This window comes from Fringilla coelebs (assembly GCF_963513975.1).
Source record: "Fringilla coelebs genome assembly, chromosome: 1".
NCBI classification, from domain to species: Eukaryota; Metazoa; Chordata; class Aves; order Passeriformes; family Fringillidae; genus Fringilla; species Fringilla coelebs.
Window position 1 is genome coordinate 89,455,929 of NC_140028.1, and position 17,160 is coordinate 89,473,088.

Consider the following 17,160-nt stretch of genomic DNA (forward strand, 5'->3'; position numbering starts at 1 on the left):
CTTGAATTTACAGAGCAAGTGTCTAGTGTAGCTGCATTTGACATGTATGTGGAAGAGAAAATTGTGTTTACAGCTTACCTTAATATTCTCAGCACGCATGAAGAAGGAAGCTTGTTTTAAATTTGTTCAGCTCCTACCTGACCAGCACAGGAATGATTTTAGTCAGTTCCACACACAGGTACCATTTTAGAAGCCAGCATTGTCACCAATTCATGTTGCCATCCACTCTGTAAATCTAGCTCTTCCCATAATGGAAACACATTATGCTAGCCTTCCTTCCCCTCCTCTTAAGCTGAAAGCTAGCATGGTAATTGGTTCTTGGACGAAATGAGTTACAGATCCAGGCAATAATACTCTTTTTTGTTTTGATAATTATATTGACATGCCCATTATAGAAGCAGACCATCATCCTAAAGTTAGTCAGCAGCTGTACCACACCAGCTGTTTACACAAAATGAGGTGGTTCTTGCAGGTGACTTCAGACAGGCATATTCCAGGATAGGGATTGTCAGTCACTGCAAGTCATGCCCTGCATGTAAAATTGTATTCCCAATTGTGGGGCAACAGAGTAAGTGTGGTTTATGAGGAGAAATAGCTGGAAAGTAATTCTACTCTTCTGGGTATTGGGTAATGGTTATTTCCTGTAGATGATGAAAAGGGGACAAAGAATTAAGGAGTTAAGTCATGTAAGAGAACTGGGAGGACCCTGATAAAGTTCAAAAAAACCCAGAATGAAGCAGAGATGAGGCAGCACAAAATTCCCCAGTACCATTTCTTGTTACAGCTGTTCCTCTGTACCTGCTGCCTGTTTACATTTCTGCATGCTTTCAGAATCACCTTTGTTTGGGCTCCTCTAGCTCCACACACCCTTTCTTCACATGTGTGCTGGGATAAATGTAGGCTGGTGTGTTTTTTTGGTTTTTTTTTTTTTTTTTTTGTGGAAGGGATGTGTGGTGCATCAGGGCTTTGTCCTGTGTAACGTTTTTATTGACTTGCACATAGGGAAGATGCTTGTGATTTTCTGCACTGCTCAGCTCCATCCTTCCCACAGCAAGAGGATACTAAAAATTAAATGTGAAACCATAGATTTTTCTCAACTTTACTTTCAGTAAGATAAAACCCCACATTTTTTTTGTATTATAACTTTATAATAGGAATGCACTCTTCCTCATGTTTTGAGGAAGTAAAAGTCAGGGTGAAGCTTTTTCCCCCTACCTTTTTTCCAGATGCCACCACTAACCGATGAAAAACCTGCACCTGCTGTTTCTCCTGCTTACACAAACCCAATCGCTAGTGGCAGCACTGCAGACTTTCCGGTGCCGTTTTTCCTGCCGCGTTCTCCACGCTGTTCCTCGTCAGGGGCAAGGGAAACATTCCCCTCATGCTGTCCCTTTGGGGAGGTTCAGCGTGGAAAACCTGTGTCCCCCGGGGCAGAGTGTCAGGAAAACAGAGGCAGGCTCTGCTCGGTGGTGCCAAGCAGTAGGTCAAGAGGCAAGGGGCAGAAACCGATGCACAGGAAATTCCACCTAAATACTAGGGGAAAAAACTACTGCGCGAGTGAGTGTGCAGACTGGAACATGGTGCCCACAGAGGTTGTGTGGGGTCTCCCTTACTGAAGAAAGTCAGGAATTGTCCGGATGCGATCCTGTGCCATGTGCTCTGGGACGACACTGCTTTAGCGGAAAGGTTGGACCAGATGACTCACTATGGTTTCTCTCAACCTGAGTCATTCTGTGAAACGCCGCGGGAAGAGGGGAGACGGCGGTGGAATCACCCGCGGCGACACCCCGGCACAAACCTCCGCTCTTAGCCCTCAAGGCGTCCCTGAGCTGCGCCCGGGGGCAGACGTTTCCCCCGCCAGGTCCCTTTGCGGGTCGCGGCAGATCCCGGCGAGCGCTTTTCCCGCGCAGCCGGCCCGGCCCGGCCCCTCCCGCTTCCTTCGGAGCGGGGGCGGTGCGCGTGCGCAGGAGCGGCCGGGCCGTCGGCCCGGCGCCGCTTGTGTGACGCGCCCGCGCGGACTGGTGACGCGCGCGCGGCCCGGGGCGGCCGCCGTGTGGTTGGTCGGCAGGGCAGGGGGGTGCGGCGGCGGCGGCTCGGGCCGGCGGACGGACAGCGCGCGGGGCGCCGCCGCCGGGCGGGAGAACGCAAGCGAGGAGCGGCGGGCGAGGAGCGGCGGGCTTGAGGGATCGCGGAGGGAACGCGGGGAAGGGAGAGACGCGCGAGAGGGAGAGACGCGCGAGCGCGCGCGCGGGTAGGGGCGGGGCGGAGGCCGCGGAGGAGCCCCCCGCGCGCGCACCAGAGGCCGCGCGCGGCGCGTGGCGGGCGGGAGCGGCGCGGGGGGAGAGAGGCCCGGCCGGGCGCGTCCCCGCGGGGACGGTGACAGCGACAGTGCTGCCGGGCCGCGGCGGAGCACAGCGGCCGCACCAGGAGGAGGAGGACGAGGCCGCCGGCGGCGACGGGCCGGATCGCATCATGGCCTCGGGTGGCAGCGGCGGCGGCAAGATCCGGACCCGACGGCACCACCTGGGAGCCGCGAAGCCGCCCTATGCGAGGGGCAAGCAGCAGGTGAGGTCGCGGGTCAGCCCCGTGAAGCCCTTCCCCTCCTAGCCCGCTTCTCCCCCGGCGCTCACCTCAGCGGCGGCAGGAGGCGCCCCGGAGGCCCGACCTCTTCCCTCCGCCACCCTGCCCCCCCTCCGCTCTCCGCGCAGTCCCACGTGCGCGGCTTTGGGCCGGGGTTTCCCGGTGGAGCGGCCCGTGGGGAGGGAGGAGGGAAGGGTTTCCCGCCGGGGCTATGGGGATTGTGGGATTTCCGGGCGCTCACCCCGCTCCGGCGCCGCCGGGCTGCGGGGCGATTCTCGCCTCCCCTTTGTCTCCCGCCTGTCCCCCGCTAGGCAGGAGCAAAGGCGGGAGGAGGAGGAGAAGGCGGCTGGGAAGGGGTAGGTGCGCATTCCCTCTCCTCGCGGTTGGAGCGGGCTGGCTCCCGTTCCGTGGGATGCTCGTTTTGTCTCCGGGCTGCCCGGTTAAATCATGATTAAATGGATCTTAACTGTGTTATCAAGTTAGAGTTAATAGTCAGATTTAAGTGTGTCGCTTCCAATATTTGCATTTCTTGACAAATTCCAGGTTGCAAATGAGTCTGTGAGGGTGCTGGGTAGTTAGGCATCTTCTGTTGTGGTTTCTTTTTTTGTTTTTCTTTTTTTCCTTTTCTTTTTTTTTTTCCCTTTTTTTTTTTTCGGTAGGATGCTGCCTGCAGAACCCTTAGATTTCTTCAGTGTCTCGCCTGTGCCTAAACGTGCTGGTGCAATGCGAGCAAAATGTAATTCATGAGGCATTTGTTCTTCTCTGTATTGTAGGACAGAACATATATTTCTGTTATTTTCAGATAACAGAAAAAAAACAGTTTTTAAATTGCAGTACATAGATCCTGTGCCATTTAGAGTGGCTGCAGGGAGTAGAAGCAAAGATCCTTCCCAACTCCTGTTTGTCAGAGAATTTCAAGATGCCTGGAGACAGTGCTCTGGAAATGCCTTTCACGTGTATTTATGAACCTGAAATTGACTGTAAAAACAAAACATTTACGTTATTTAATCGGTAATATAAGCCAGGAGATTAAATATTATATGTAAAATTGAGGGTGTGTTATGCATAAATTGTTGCTCAATTAGTTTTTATTATTTGGGAGGTACTATACTTAATCCTTTGTATAGCGCACAGATCAGCAGTGTTGTCCTTGTAAAGCGGGCAGGGTGACGCTTCATCCAAAGAATCACTGCACTTGCAGAGCAAATGTTGAAAGCTCTAATGTGAACAACAGAGTAATGTTGAAATTGCAAGATCCTGCACGTGGTGATACTGTGTATATAACTGATAAAACAGAAGAATTTAAAATAATTAGGTGAGGTGGTTTTCTGATTATTTTATTGTCTGTTACCTCTGTGTGTTTTCTAGTAGGTTTATTTAAACAATGGGGCAAAGCAAACACATGCTTGGGGGCATATCCCAGAGCGTGGTTTGGTGGGATTCTAACCAGAGCATGGATGCTCCAAGTCAAATGCATCAATCTAATTAACAAGTAATATATTGGGGAAGAAATGATAAATAGTCAGATAGGTGTCAGATATCTACATTTGTTGTAAGGGATGTCTTTTTAAACCTACGAAGCTGGCTAACCTGCATTATATAAAAAGATGAGCTCTGGGTAGATAGCTGACTTGAACTGGAATTAATTGATAAAGTGTTTCTATTTTCAATATAACATCCACTCTGCAGAAAGTATTCTGTGGCTTGGTGATGTCTCTCAGTAATGAGTTTGGGAAGACATGGAAGTGCTCAATGCAGTCTGGACATGATCTCCTGCTCCCCTAACTGTTATCAATAAGGAAGCTCATAGAAGTACTGTATTAAAACTGTTCTAAGTGCTTGGGTCAAGACTGGAGTCCTGAAAACTCAGTCTCTTATCACCAAGCTCCGAAGGTACCTAAGCACTGAATGCCATGTTGCTAATACCTTTAAAGTTCTTAGGATATTTGATTATTTTCTACTTGTATGAAAGATGAGTAGCATGATGCCAGGCTTGCTATTGTAAGCCTGTTGTGTATATTTTTAAAGTTGTTATGGTTTCTTGATGTTATTTTGCCGTAGTCTCCCAGGGAGCCTTGTCAGGTGGGAATTCTCCAGTCGTGTCCAGCATGCTGCAGAGTCAGTCTTCCATTAAGTGCAGCAACGGCTTTAGAAGACATTTGGAAGAGGAGATGCTGTTGCTTTTCAAAGATGATTAGCTAAAGCATTTGTTCAAAATGTGGTAGACCCTGCTTCTGATTTTTTTTTTTGCCTAGAGACGTCAACCTACATCTTCCACTTTCTGGGCAAATATCCCAGTTGCCAAGCTGTGTGTTGTCTTTGAGTTCTTCTGACTGAAGCTGTGTTATTATCCAGAAAAAGAATGTGTGATTTATTGAGCCAGGAAGAGGATGTATAAGATGTTACCTTCCAAGAGTGGAGATATACAGCCTCTGATCCATGATTTCAGAAGTTATTTGTTTTATATATTCTTGGAATAAACATGGAAAGTGCAGAATTTCCTGCCCTTTTCTCCCCAGGTGCCTGATAGAGCCATATTTCATTACGTTTGCTTGTGTGTTTTTGTAACTGTAGAGTCTTTTTTTAAACCAGTCTCAAATAGGAGGGATGAACAGATGCTGCTTGGAGGATGTGACTTGCAGCTTGTATTTTCTCTTGGAAGATAGAGCTATGAGTAGATTTCCCCCACTAGTGAAGGAACTAAACCACGGGTATTTTCTTTTCTGGGCTATCATCCTGCTTATAAAAAGTGCACTGTCAGCAGCTGTATTATTAAACCAAGGAACAAAAAGTAGTAGCACCACCAGTTAAGGACAGTATCAACTCACTTACCATGAAGATTTGAGGTGGGAGAGTCACATATCAGAATGAAAAGAGCCTTTTTGTATCTCCTTGGTGGATGTTCTTGGAGTAGAATGGATGAGTTCTTCCCATTGACTATGCTTTCCTAGGGGTAGAGTGTTGACAGCTCCATACTGAATGCATTGAGTTTAGGTTATGCTGTGCTCAGCATGCTGTTTACTTGGCCATCCCATGCTGAAATACCCTGCCTCCTCCTGCACTTTTTAAGGAGCTTAGGCACTTGGGTTAAAATTACAGCTTTTTTGAGAGCTAAGCACATGCCAAGTGAGGGAGCTGTTGTGTCCAGCATCTGGGTTTCGTCTTCCACATGTGGCCCCAGTGTTTCTAAGTGATGGTTTGTCCTGCTCATTTGGATAGACTGATGATGGGAATTACCAATGTGGAAATGTTAAATGGGAACGATGTTTGCATTGCTGGCTTATTAAACTGCTAGAAGTGTATTTGTACATTCCTATTGTTAATTTTATGTTTAATTTTATGCTTTTGTGTGTGTGCTCATGCTGGTTTAACTTGGAACAGTGCCATTCTCATCCAGGTAACAGATTTCAGAGATTTTAAGTGTGACTTAAAGGAGAAAAGAATAAAATAACTTCTTGTGGTAGTTTTTTTATTTGAGTATTAAGCATTCAGATGAAGGAGTCAAAGAACTTCGATTCTCCTGCACTTTTATTTAAACTCACACAGGCAGATTTAAGCATGAGAAAAAACCAGTTACCTGAAAAGTGTTTATAACTTTCCCATAAACTTCTGTATTCACGTTGGGCTTTAGCTTAGAGCTGTTTGATAATTAGAGGTAATGTCTGTAGATTAAAGCTTGTGCTGAGGAGTGATGTTTTCCTTTTTTCCTACATGTGTATGTGCCAGTGCATATTTATAACGTAGATGTCCAAATCCAAAGATAGTTTCCTTGATGAAACCAGCGTAAGTCTGTGCATGTATTGTACTTGGTCTTGCACTGATGTAGTTAGCTCGTAACCTGACAAAGGGGACCAGAAGGCCACTGGATGCCACTTTCATAGGCCTGTGTCGTGAAAGCCCCTCTGGATTCGTGAGTTTCACCAAGGCACTTGAGACATCATGTAAGGTCTAGCTTCAGGACTGGGAACTGAAAACTGTATGCAGCAGTGTCTAAAGCATTGCGTTGTTGCCTGCTGCTGTCTTGAAGGTAGGCCTTGCTTGGCAGTGACTGCAGGCAGTGGGCAGAAAGGATCTTACAAACCACCAGGTTTATTTTGTGAGGAAATTTTGAAACTTTGATGCTTAAGAGTTCCTAGACTATCATATTGAGCAATGTAACCTAGGTAATGCTTCATAGGCCTTAAACAGGAAAATGCTAATTTAAAAAGTCTTTATTAAGAATGTCCATATGGACTTATACAAATAACATTGTATTAACTCCAGTCAACAGGATTGCACCTTGGAGCACATTTAATATGGTTGTATTTGTATGCAATTCTGCTTGATTTGGTTTAGTAGTAAGCTAGCACATGGAGCTAAAACAAATAAATTTGAAGAAATGCTTAATGTGTATTTAAAGATTGTTTTTAAAAGATGGGCTGATAGTCAACCTCAGAAGTTTTGTTTTTGTCCCAGCAATATGATACTGTATTGGCAAAACAGGTGTTTAAATTTGGCACTTGGCTTTCTACTGCTACTGTAAACAAAAATGTATCCTAATTGGGAAGAACTTCTAAAACTGAGATATTGACAGTTTTCTCTCATTTAGGCTAGCAGTACTGTACACTTGCATAAATTGTAGATGATGATTGCTATAGCATTTCATTAATATTCTAGAGTTTGTTTCAAAGTGTTGTAACAGTCTTGGACGCTGTGAAGTGTTGGGGACAAACAGTATAAGTGAGTGGTATCTTAGGAAAAGAAAAAAGCAGATTAAATAATTGTGTTAGCTGAGACACTGCAAATTGTCTTTGGTTGCTGGCAGCACATCACTTCCTCTGAGTTATTTATTCCTCCAGTCACTAATTAGAACCAGTTCTTCCTCCCTTGCCATGGACAAGCTGAGCTGCTGCTGATTCTAACAAGTTGGCAGGACAGAGTTCAGAATCTCTTCTGTGTGCCCAAAAATGTGTGAGCAAAAGTATTCCAGGGTGCTGCAGGTGATGGGCTGCCACAGCATCATGTAATGAGTTCATAACACTGGGATGACTGGCTCAGTGAACATGGGGCAAACAGTGGGTGTTGTTTACCTGGACTTTAGCAATGCCTGCAGCATGGTCCCCCATGTGATCCCTGTTGACCACTTGGTGAAATACAGACTTGTCAGGTGGACCGTGAAGTGATTGGAAAATTAGCAGAACCATTTACCTCAAAGGGTTGTGACCAGCAGTACAAAGATCCAGTGGCAGCTAATTGCTAATAGAGCACTCAGAGGTTGATATTGAGGCTCATGCTGTTCCATGTCTTTATTAACAACCTGGGATGAAGGAATGGCATGGATCCTCAGCAGTTTCCCAGATAATACCAAACCCTTGGGAACTTCAGCTCTGTTGCATAATGAAGAGTAGGGCTGCCATTGAGGGAACTTGGCAGAAGTGGGCTGCCAAGAACCTTGTAAGTTTTAATAAAGGCAAATGTTAAGTCCTTCATCTGGGACAAAACAACCCCACCTACCTGCTGGACAGCAGGTTGAACGTGAGTCAGCAGCACGCTCTTGAGGTAAAAAAGGCCAGCTGCATACTGGGAGGTATTAGTAAGTGTGTGGGAAGGATGTTAAAGGAGTTGCTTATTCCCCTGCATGCAGCACTTCTAGGACTGCATCTGGACTGTTGTCTCTAGTTTTGGCGTCTCAAGTTCAAAAAAAGACAAGGAAAACATACAGGAGTGATTCTGGTTGAGAGATGCCCAAAATCATGATGGCTTAGAGAACTGGGTGTGTTCAGATTAAGAGCAGCAAATACCTAATAAGACTATAGAGAAGGTGTAGCAAGACTCTTCTGGGAGATTCATAGCAATACAAAGGGACAATGGACTCAAGATGCCAAAATGGAAATTCTGATTTCATAATAGGAAAAATTTAAAAAATCTTTTAAAGATTTAAAAATCTTTAACTAGTCAGCATGTTGGAGGAACTGCCCAGAGATGTTTCAAAACCCAGGGGCACCTGATGGTTTTGGCCATTCTCTGAGGAGGAGGTTGTAGTAGGTGATCTCTGGGGTGCCATGCAGCCTTTGTGTGTGGTTCTATCAGAGCTGCTGCAGCTGGACCGCATAGCACACACGGGCATAGTTTCAGCGTAAATGTCACTGTTGCTCTAGGTTGGCAGTCCTTTTGCTGGTCCATCCTCTAATTCTGTCTTTGGGGTTGTGCTGTCTCTTGAGGAAAATGCCTCTGTCTCACTGTTGCAGTTTTTCTAGAGTAAATTGTGAGCTTGCCCTCAAAAAGAGAGTAACTAAGAGGCTTTTTTCTAGGGTTGCTGTTTTGCTGACCAATTTTTAAAAATGTTTTCTGTCTTCTTAGTGGTAAGTCATGTGATATACTTTTCCATTTTTTCTGCTATTAAGTTGTAAAAAATCTCGTGTTTTTTGCTTTTTAATGTTCTGTGTCATCAAATCAGTATTTATTGTACTGCCCTTGGCTTGGTGCAACCCCAGTATCAATGCAAGCTGGGGCACGAGTAGATGGAGAGCAGCTCTGCCAAGGACTTGGGGTTGCTGATGGATGAGAGAGTGCATATGAGTTGGCAATGTGTGCTTCCAGAAAGCCAAACATATCCTGGGCTGCATCCAAAGCAGTGTGGCCAGCAGGTTGAAGGAGGGGATTCTGTTCTTCTACTCCTCTGTGGTGAGGCCCCACCTGGAGTATTGCGCATCCAGCTCTGGGATCGGCACAGGAAGGACATGGGCCTGTTGGAGTGAGGCCAGAGATGGGCCTCAAGAATTGTCAGGGAGCGGGAGAACCTCTGCCATGAAGACAGGCTGAGGGAGTTAGGGCCCTTTAGCTTGGAGAAGAGGAGGTTCTGGGAAGACCTTATGAACACCTGGAGAACCTAAAGGGGACTTAGACTCCTTTAACTGAAGGAGGGTTGATTCACACTGGATGTAAGGAAGAATTTTTTAAGAAGAAAATGATGATAGATTGGAACAGGTTGCCGGGAGACGTGTTTGAAGCTCTGTCCCTGGAAACATTCAAGGTTAGGTTAGATGGGGCTCTGAGCAGCCTGATCTAGTTGAAGATGCCCCTGCTCATTGCAGGGGAGTTTGGACTAGATGACCTCTAAAGGTCCCTTCCAAGCCAAAACATTCTATGAATCTATATGTGTTGCACTTAAGTACGGGATTTTTGTGTGGTTTGGCTTGAGACTACTGTGGTTTTTTCAACTAAACATGAGTTCATCTTTGCATTCCCATTTGCTGGGGTGAAATGTGTGTGCTTACACAGATACACCAGCATGCATTGAGTCCTATACCTGTGAATAGCACATACACAATTTGCGAATACATGAGCCAGTAGAAAACTTTCCTTCTCTTTGCTGAGACTATTTAATGTTTTCTTGATGGTTCTGCTCTTGGAAAAAGTTGTGTGAGAGTGTCTTGGGGAGCTGGCTGACTTTGCTTTTAGTTATGATTGTATTTTGAATCAAATGTTTTTGAAGTAGATATTTTGCAAGACTCCTTCCCTTATTAGAGCTCAAGGCTTGGTGACTTCCAAGACTGAAGTAAATCAAGCAAAGAGCTAAACTGTTCACTTGTCATTGTCTTTGAGACTGAATTACAGTGAGGCACTGAAATATTTGTAGTAATGAGATATTAAATTGGTGAGACTGTGCATTTGTAATTAAAATTATCCTAAGCAAAACAGATAAAAACACAGCTTAAACTGATTTAAATGTAGCTGTGTTCAGGAATTGCTGTGGTGCAACCAGATATGTATTAAATTTATAACAGTGCATGTGTTCTAATGTCAGCCCTCAGTATTTGTTGCTAAACTTACTTTACAGAGTTGTAGAATATATATATATTTGTATATGATTTTTTAGTGACCTTTAGTCACTAAAAAAATAATCTCTACATGCAGTGGCAATTTTTCAGGTTGTTGGTAAGAGAAGTGTCTGAAGGTACTGATTATATGTTTAAAGTGAGGTGCTCTTGGTTCTGTCAGTTGCAGTATGGTGAAAAAATATGGCCAGAAAGACACTGCTGCCTCTCACAATGGAAGATTACTGCCCTGCAGCAGAGCTGAGGCTACCTGGGCTTTACAGTTTCAGAATATTACCTTAAAACATTGAAGAATGTAACAATACCCCTCACTGCTCCAGCTAAAGCAGCTGTGTCCAAGGGTCATTACTTTGGTTTCTCTTAAGCGCCAGTTCTTACATTTTAGAATCTAGTCAGGAAGTGTATGCACCAGGGTTAGATGTGTCCAATTTAAAGTAATTGCAGGTTATGCTGGTTAGGTGAATTGTGAGGCTTAACTTTTGCATGCTGCACACTGTCTGTGGTTTATACTTAAAAGGTAGGAAGGCTTTGAGTTTTGCTGAAGTACCAAATGATCACAGCTAATGATAAATGCGATGATTTAGTTACTTGATTTTAATTTACCTGTTAAAATTTGTGAGTTAGGTAACATATCTAATTGCAACAGGTGCAGCAGGATTGGCATTAGATTCTGCGAAATGACTGGTATGTGCTCTTATCAGCTCAGTTCATAGATCAGCATGGGCAGAGAAGATACTTCAGAGGAAGGATGTGAATATTTTCCTGTTTTTCATTAATACTGTTTTTTATTTAAAAATTTAATTCCAGTCTTCTGTTTTGAAGACTGTGTTTTCCAAAATGTCAGGAGTGAGATTTCGTAGCTTAGTTTTGTGAAATATTTTTCAAACCTTCAAGCCTTATCCTCACTAGGAAGCAGTGGACATAGGGATGGACATTGGCAAGCTGCAAGTTGATCTCAAATGGCATTTAACTGTTGCTTCAGGAGTTGTTGCAGAATTTGGGCTGCCCGTTTTTGGCTTTAAATACACAGTGTGTCCTCACCACTATGTACCATAGTGTGATGGTACCATGTTTTGTTTGTGAGTCCTGTCAGGCAAAATGACATTGAAATTGTTTAGTTCTTAGCTGGGAGCCTTGTGCATTGTAGCAGGTAGCAAATTTGTATGGTGGGGTATGATGCATTGATAGCCCTTGTATGCATGAACTCCTTAGCTGTAAATGCAGGAAAGAGGAAGATTTTGTCATTACCAGTTATGTTTGGTGATGCTGAAGTACTGTAATGAATTGCATCTTAATGTATATATAATACCTATAAATAAGATAAACAATGCGTAAATAATGTATTTAAATCCTAAATATAAAATGTGTGTTATACTTTGCAGAATCTGATAACTTGTGCTAATGGACTTGTAAAGACCATCTGTTGCCATAGGAAATGTACTTCTTGATCATTCTAGTTTTAAACTTGTCCATGTGATTATGTCAGAAATAAAAGTAGTAAGTTTAGACTACAGGATTTCCTTATAGAAAAGATATTCTGAGCAGCATTTCAATTAATATAATTCTAGATACTCTTATGAAACTTACCTAGGGACACACTGTAGCAGCTGAGTTGAGCAGTCCTCAATTAAAAAATATTACTACTTGGAGTTCCATCTTAAATTGGGAAAGACAGAACTTTAAAACTGCTTTTAAAGTTGTAAGGGAAAATAGTCTCATGAATCTTAAACTTTTTGCTTTTGCTGCTGGTAGATTTCCATCTCAAAGTGTAATACCGAATGTAATTTACAGCGCCCATTGTTGATTTCTGCTGAGGGTTAACTACTCTACTGCCTGTGTAGTGCTTCCTAAAAGGAAGAAAGAAAGGTACCTTTGTACTTTGTGGTGCATTTTGTAATGTTGTCACGGTGTCAGCTGAAGGTGTGGACAAAACTTAGATAAAAAGCATTCGGTGTCACAAGGATTTAACCTGATTTATCTCTCGGAGCACATACTGGTGTTTTGCTCTCAGTTGTAAGTGATAATAATGTATGCAGATGTGCATACAGTGCCAGAAAATACCTGAATTTCCCTGGAACCTTTATTCTAAAGCTAACTAGACCAAGGAAAATAAGGCTCACTTAAGCAGTAAGAAAGAAACACACACTTATCTGGTAATAGAATCCCTTCTTCAAGACTTTCAGGAATAAATTAGAACTAGTCCACTTGCCTTAAATAAAATTGTTGTTTTTCAAATGTTACATAATTAATAACATTCCTGAAACATATTGTTCATATTAAGTCATGTTTTATTGTCTTTTTTCTAAATGAAATATCAAACTCTGCTGTCCTACATCCAGATTGAAGCCACTCCTTGAATAGCAAAAGCAGAGTTAGTCTAATCCAGTCTAAGTCTGCTGCTGCAAGAGACAATCATGTCATGTTTCCATTTCTGTTCCTGCTGTTGCGTGAGCATCAATGCAGGCATATAAGCTGCACCAGCAACCTGTGATGCTCCTGAGGGGTAGTCCTCACCATCATAGTCTAGAGACAGATTTTTGGTTGGATCTATTTAATGGAGCCTTGCTACAGTTCATCATTTCGTTGCTTGTATGTCCTACTGGCAGCACAAGGGAAGGGTGAGGTGAAGAGGAGAATGGGAAAGTGTCTTTAATGACAGTATGGACACAGGATGATTGAAAGAAGGGAGAAGTTTTATTTCATGTTCCTCTGGTTCTGGCTGCCTGATCATGCTTTCTCTCAGGGCAGTTCTGGTGTGCTGAGCCAGTTTAACTCATTGGCCCAGCAGAGAAACACGTACTTTTTGCCAGATTAATGAACTCAGCTAGTATGGAGAGTAGCCTGCTATGTGCCAGAGCTGGCATGAGCTAACTGTGGGGAGTGGAGGGCAAGAAAATTCCTTTTTGGTGTTTGTAATTGGTTAGATTGATCTGCTCTGTCTCAGTGAATTTCACTGATAGGTTTCATTTTCAGGACTTATTGATTCATACGTTCTGATAACTTGAACTTTGAAATTGGAAGCAAGCAAGTCTCTGAGAGGCAAGAATTTGATGCTTTTCAGAGGTGTGTGTACAGTGAAGTGGAAATCAGCTCTTTTATCCAGTTGTGTATTTTGCATCTCTGACAAATTTCTGTAAGTGTATGACTGTTATATAATTTTTATACAACTTTTTCATACTTGAACCTCCTGGACTGTAATCAACTCAGTTACAAAACGGATGTTTTCGAGTAATGTGTCACTGCTGAGTGCTTCTGCCAGTACTTTCCTCACCCTATGCTATGTGAAAGACCCTTACATGCTGGAACAACTGTCCTATTCTGTAAATATTTTTGGCCAAGAAATATATTTTTGTCCAGCTATTGCCTTCTTTTAAGTTTGGAATTCAAACTGTGACCAGAAACTACTGGTTTTTCTTTCTTTCTTTATATAAATCCTTTGAAGAAACGGTCTTTTAAAGTAGTAAATTATGATACCTGTTTGTTAACTGATACTTCTGTCTACATATCTTTTGCTTAGTGTTGCAGCCAGCGTGGGTTTATGAAGGCAGATCATGCTTGACCAATGTGATCTCCTGTTACCCACTTGGTGGATGAGGGAAAGGTTTTGGATGTTGGATGTCATCTACGTAGAATTTAGTAAAGCCTTGACACCATTTCCCGTGGCATTCTCCTGGCTTCCTGTGGTGTGATCTTTGCTGAGTAAAAAAACTGTGTGGATGGCCGGGCCCAGAGCATGGTGGTGAATGGGGTTACATTCAGCTGGTGACCAGTCACATGGTGTTTGCCAGGGCTCAATATTGGGGCCAGTCCTTTTTAACACCTTCATCAATGTCGTGGACAAGGGGATCGATTGTACCCTAAGCCAGTTTGCAGATAACACCAAGCTGGGCAGGAGTGTTGATCAGCTGGAGGACAGGAAAGTTCTAGACAGGGGTCTGGGAAGATGGGCTGAGGCCAGTTGTATGAGGTTCAGTAAGATGAAGTGTCAAGTCCTGAATTTGGGTCACAACAGCCCCCTGCTGGCTGGGGTAAGCGTGGCTGGAAAGCTGCATGGCGGAAAAGGACCTGGTGGTGCTGGTCAGCAGTGTCTGAACAGCAGCCAGCTGTGCCTCAGCACAGGTGAAGGCCACACCTGGAATCTGGTGTTCAGATTTGGGCCACCCTCTATGAGGAACACACTGAGGGGCTAGTGCCTGTCCAGTGAAGGGCAGTTGGAGTTGGCAGTTGAGGGTGTGGTTTAATGGTGAACATGATGGTAGTGCTGAATTAACAGTTGGACTTGATGATCCTAAAGGTGTTTTCCAACCTTAATGATTCCATGACCTTATATGAGGAGGGCTTTGGACCCTCTGAGGAAGGATTTGAGTTTCCAACACAGGGCTTTGGCCCCTGGAAATGGGCTTTTGGAGGTGAGTAGGAGGGTTTAAACCCTGCAGTTGGATTTTCTTGGATTTTGTGCCCTCAAATGGTGCTTCTTGAACTGAACCTTCTTGAACCTTGAACTGAGGCTCTGCTCCCTAGAAATGGGTTTTTGGAGGCATAGAGGAAGGCTTTGAGCCCATTAGATAAAAGGCTGAATCCTAAATAGGAGGCTTTGGAAGCTAGGGTTTGGACCTGGAGATTTACCTTTGTACTCTATAAACACTTTGAATTCTACAAATGAGGCTTTGGGCCTTCCAAATCAAACTTGGAGCCTTCAAAATAATGCTCTGGACCCTGCAGATGAGTCTTGGGACCTAAGGAGCAGGGCTTGAAACTCAGCATGAGTGTTTGTGCCCAAACTAGGAGGGTTTGGACTCTTGGGTCACAGTTGGACACAATGATCTAAGAGGTCTTTTCCAGCCTTAATAGTTCAGTGATTCCGTGATGTCAAGCCAATATGCCTTGGAGTAGCTGTTACTGTAGTTACTGTTGCTATGATGTTTGTATACATAGACTTACATAGACCTAGCAGAGCTGCAGACACTTGAGATGATGCACAGATTTTTAAAAGCACCTATTCATAAGCTACTAGGTCTTTCTGGTGCATTATCATTTTGTTCAGCTTTCTTGCTGATATTTTTTGGGATGAGTGTATTTGAGGTGATAGCAGTTGATACTGACAGCAGCTCAAACCTCTGAAATTAGTCAGTTAAGGAGTAAAATATGTTCACTGAATAAAACACAGCAGTCACACAGTCGGGATTGCCCCTCTGAATCTTCTGCCCTTCCATGATATTAAGTTTGGTACCTGTGTGGCCTGTAGAAATGAGAAGTTATGAACATTAGACTGCGTGCCAGCACCACGTCCTCTGCTCCCAACCTGAGACTGGGAACTAGAACAGTTTTTGTGCAGTAGCGTGTTCAGAGTAGCTGTAGTGAATGGAGGTGTTTTGGCAGAAACTGGTTCATATTTGTGGCATGAGAAGATCAGGATCTGAGCAGTTTGCTGGAGAATAAGCCTGCTAGAGTTGTCTATTGCTGTGTCTTTTGTATTTCATATCTGAAGATCTGTTGGCATCAATGAGATGTGTACTATCCTTGTCAGCCTTCTAGAAGGATTAATGATTCCTCTCTGAGGAGATGGGATGAACAAAGTGCAGAGCTGGTGACACAGAAGTAGTAGAAGGGGAGTGCTCTGCTGCTGACAGGAATGGCTTGTTTGCATGTGCAGAGAGAGGGAAAGGGTGTTCAAATGCATGTGCTGAAGTAGAAGCTGCAAGTTAGGGTAAGATTAAAATGCCAGCTTTAAAGACAGCGTAAGGCATGACATTTTGCTGAATTGTTCTGGCAGGAATAGACAATATGCATGTTCAAATCTGTAGTTGGTCAGTGGTACCTTAACTGCCTGACTTGATCAGGAATCCAGCCACAGAGCTTTATTGATTGGCTTTTAGCTCTGATGGGCAGATAAGAGATGATGGAAGGAATTCTGGGGTTTTTTTTTTTTTTGGCCTGTCATCTGTGTATATTTGAATAGGCATACCTGGGGAACGTGGAATACTTTTAGGGGGAACGTGTTTTTTAATGGAGTCTGGTTTTGATGATGGCTCATTTATAATGCCTGCATAGTTCTTTCACACTGCCTTTAATATATTTTGCTGACAGGAAATGTAGGTGCCTTTACATGTATTTTGCTTTCTCTTGCTTTGTCACTAAGCCAGCATTATTCTGGAGTATAAAACTGTGCTCCCTGTCTACCACTGTGCCTAAGCCGGATGGAGCAGGCCATTGGTACTTGGTGCAGTATGGCTGTGCTGAGTTCCAGCTCATGGGCAGGTTTGGGAAGTTACCCTGTGTTACCCAGCTTGGAATGCTGATTATGTGGAGAATGGCAAGGCTGCCATTTGCATGAAAGGGTCAAACCCGTCTGGTGTCAGATGTGGATAGTAAAACGTCCTCTTAGTCAATTACTTGTCGAGCTACATTCTCCAGTTACTCATTAGGATTACTAATGATTGGGTGTTTACTCTTCTGGATGCCTGTGGCTTCTTCCATCTTGAGTCTCAGGTGGCTTTCAGTCCTGGGAGGACTTCCTCAGCAAGAGGATCATACTGGCACCTGTCTTATAGCCAGTAATGTCTTACTCTTTAATGGAGAGATTATCTAGCAATACTGAATATAGTAATGCCTAGCTTTTTGGAAAGAGCAGTTGCCTTGGATGCAGTTTGTGTCCTGACCATTTGCTTGCTTTGGCAAATTCTAACTCCTCTGAGTTCTTGATATGCTTTTATTTGTAGCAGCAAAATACTCACTCCCCTAAAGGGGGACAGTGTGTCACAAG

At 43.8% G+C, this 17,160-nt stretch overlaps 1 protein-coding gene across 1 annotated transcript in view; it reads left to right on the forward strand.

The window, feature by feature from the left end:
- The first annotated feature begins 2,158 nt into the window (after nucleotides 1-2,158).
- The window catches only part of NUP153 (nucleoporin 153), a 44,337-nt gene continuing 29,335 nt past the window's right edge, over nucleotides 2,159-17,160 (forward strand). The window contains exon 1 of the mRNA XM_084222772.1: nucleotides 2,159-2,565. Within this exon, the coding sequence (XP_084078898.1) occupies nucleotides 2,473-2,565 (93 nt within the window). The 5' untranslated portion in view covers nucleotides 2,159-2,472. The remainder of the gene's footprint in view (nucleotides 2,566-17,160) is intronic.